Raw genomic sequence first — 2,867 nt, 5'->3', positions numbered from 1 at the left:
GGTAAAATATGTTTTGTGACTGTTAACCGTGTGAGAGCATCTAAGTGTCTATTAAAACAACACCTAACACTCTGTTTTAAGTTGGTGTGTGGTGTCCCAGTTTTACCAGGATGAGAGTGAACAGACAGTGAAGACAACAGGAGAGCAGAGAGGGAGAAAGTGTTCATTACAAAACACTTTGTTTTCACTAAAGAGCATTAACAACACACACACCCTCACATATGTAAAACATGGATCCAGAGAACCAGGTGATATACAGCAACAACAACAAACATAAATGTGTTCATTAATATCTCCATATGTGTCCAATGCAGCTTCTAATTTGAAAAATACCCGGTGTAAGTGCAGGACCTTTAAACCAGTTAATTTGTGATGGCTGTGTGTTTAACATTTAATACATTTTTAATGACATACAGTCCTCTGTTGAACACGGCTGCAACATTCTGTGTATGTACAAAACACAATACTATGTGATTTTTCTACAGGTGTTGTGGCCAGGTGTTCTGTAGTTTCTGCAGATATTTAGGATAGTGTGTACGGAGGATGCAGTCACATCACTGAGCACACATGAACTACAGCGGGACCAAATCCAGTAACATCCTCAGGTATTTACAACCACAGGTACGACTGAAAGTTGTAAAATTAGGAATGCCTTGGTAGCCGAGTGGGACCTAACGTGGTATTCTGGTTCATGTGTTATATAAATGCTTAAACTAGGAGATGCGACACACAGTAAAAACAAAAGTTCAGTCTCACTATTGACAGCAGGACACAAAACATTCCTCATGTTAATGCTGTCATCAACGGTGTGTCTGTCAGTTGTGCATATTCACTGTTAAAAGAACATGTTCACACGTTATATAAATGTATATTGTAAAATGAAAGTTTATTGTGATAAACCACAAGTACAGTTGAAAGTTCCACAATTGCTTTAAACGAGGATAAAAAGCATAACAAATAAATATTCAGTGGTTGTTGTGGAAAACTTCATACAGGTGCGGGAATCTTCAGAAACTGCAATTATAATCACACGTGATTTCACCCAAAGAGTTCTTGTAGCAGTAAGGATGGCAGATTTGACGCTTCTGCCTGATGTTAATCGGCACCTGATTGAAAGAGAGACAGGAGTAAGGTGTTCACCTCCAGCATTATCTCTCACTCTGTTTGATCCCTCCTTCTCTGGAGAGAGCATCAATTAGCTCATGGTATTTGAATGAATTCATTCAGTCAACTCAACGTACCTGCTGCGATTCCTCTGGCATCTCTGCATGTTCAGCAGGATCGTCGTTGCTCATTGGATCCTCCCGCTCTTGCACCTGTTGACGAATTTTTTTCTCGTTTAGTAACGACATCTTAGCATTACACTGATAGTAACGGATGCAAATGAAAAGATTGAAGTCAAGTTCTTACCTCAGTGATTGGGACAGCAGAGCTCTGCTGAATACAAATAAAGGTGAGCACGACGGCCACTGCAACAGCAACACTGAATGTCTTCATCTTCGGAGAGTAGACGTTGTTTAGTTGTTGGTATCAACTCGATTCTTTCTGATCTTCTGGTGACTCTTGTCAGGTTTGAGTTTTGTCTGTCTGATGGCTGAGTGTGTAAAAGTACTGGTATTTATACTCAGTCGGGTCATTGTTGCCTCACCACCGGCACAAACGTACCTGCTTCCCGGAATGGGCTGTGCTGGGAGTAGAATTTGGAAATGTTCTGTTTGATCACTGAGCACACATGAACTACAGCGTGACCAAATCCAATAACATCCACTGATATTTAAAACCACAAGTACAATTGAAAGTCGCACAATTGCTTTAAATAATGAAAACAAAACATAACATATTAATATTCAGTGGTTGTTGTGGAAAACCTCATACAGGTGCAGGAATAATAATCTCAATTGTAAAGAAAACACCCGGCTATTATTGGATTTACATATTTCTATATTTTTAAAATTGTGTGAGATTTGTAAGAAAAACCTTTGAAAAAAACAAATATAATAATCACTGTGTAATTAAAGTTAGGGGCCGTTTGAATCTTTAGTAACTTCGGTCTTTCCAAAAATCTTGTGCAATAACCAAAATCCCTTCCCTCCTGCCACTCTGTCAAAAGCCTTCTGATAACCTCTATGTCAACAAACACAACCATTAATGGATCCTCGTCGGTTAGACTGTACAGCTGACTAAACCTTTTCATTTTTCAATATGAGAGGAGAGCATCACCATCAGCAATTCTGAAAACTACTGTTTGAACTATTTCATTTGATCTGATCATGATGAACACAGTGTCATTTAGTTTTCAGAACATCTCTTCATCTATACTTCATCATATTAGTTCTTCATGTGTGGTATTTATTGGCTAAATAAAACTCTGTGTTTTGACTGGAGTGGTTGGATAGAAGCGCTGCTGGAACACAAGTCAAAGTTTTAGTCTTTACCCCAACTGGTGAGCTTGTTTCTGCTTCATCTTAGCAATTCAAACTACTCAGTTAGTTTCTACTGTTCGATGTAGTATTTTCTGACACAGTGTAATCTAAGTGATGCAAAAGACATGTTGGGAGTGACAACTGTGTTTGCTGAATGAGGGACAGTTCAGGACAGATATTTTAGAAGAAAGAGGGGAGGTTTGTATTAATGGTAAAAGGATGTTTCGTGACAATTAAAAGGTATTGATCATCCACTTTAATAGATATTCAGCAAAATATGAGGATGATACAGAAACATCACTGAGCAAGAACTGTGTACATCCTGAACATTTTCATACAGCATCAATACAAATCAAAGTGTTACATTTTCTTTTAGGCAAATTACAAAATGAGTGGATGTTGGAGCAGGACTCCTCACTATAAGCAGCACCATCCGCACATCCT

The 2,867-nt window shown here is 38.5% G+C and overlaps 1 protein-coding gene across 1 annotated transcript; it reads right to left on the bottom strand.

Moving 5' to 3' along the window:
* Positions 1-1,007: 1,007 nt before the first annotated feature.
* LOC142955185 (hepcidin-like) lies at positions 1,008-1,497 on the bottom strand. The gene is made up of 3 exons (XM_076096631.1): positions 1,411-1,497; positions 1,242-1,316; positions 1,008-1,106 (listed from the first exon to the last, which is right to left on the bottom strand). The coding sequence occupies exons 1-3, from the start codon at positions 1,495-1,497 to the stop codon at positions 1,008-1,010; spliced, it is 261 nt and encodes an 86-aa protein (XP_075952746.1).
* Positions 1,498-2,867: the final 1,370 nt, after the last annotated feature.

This window comes from Anarhichas minor, unplaced genomic scaffold (assembly GCF_050575085.1).
Source record: "Anarhichas minor isolate MPS153535 unplaced genomic scaffold, ASM5057508v1 ptg000022l, whole genome shotgun sequence".
Taxonomy (NCBI): Eukaryota; Metazoa; Chordata; class Actinopteri; order Perciformes; family Anarhichadidae; genus Anarhichas; species Anarhichas minor.
This window is presented reverse-complemented; position numbering and strand designations above follow the sequence as displayed.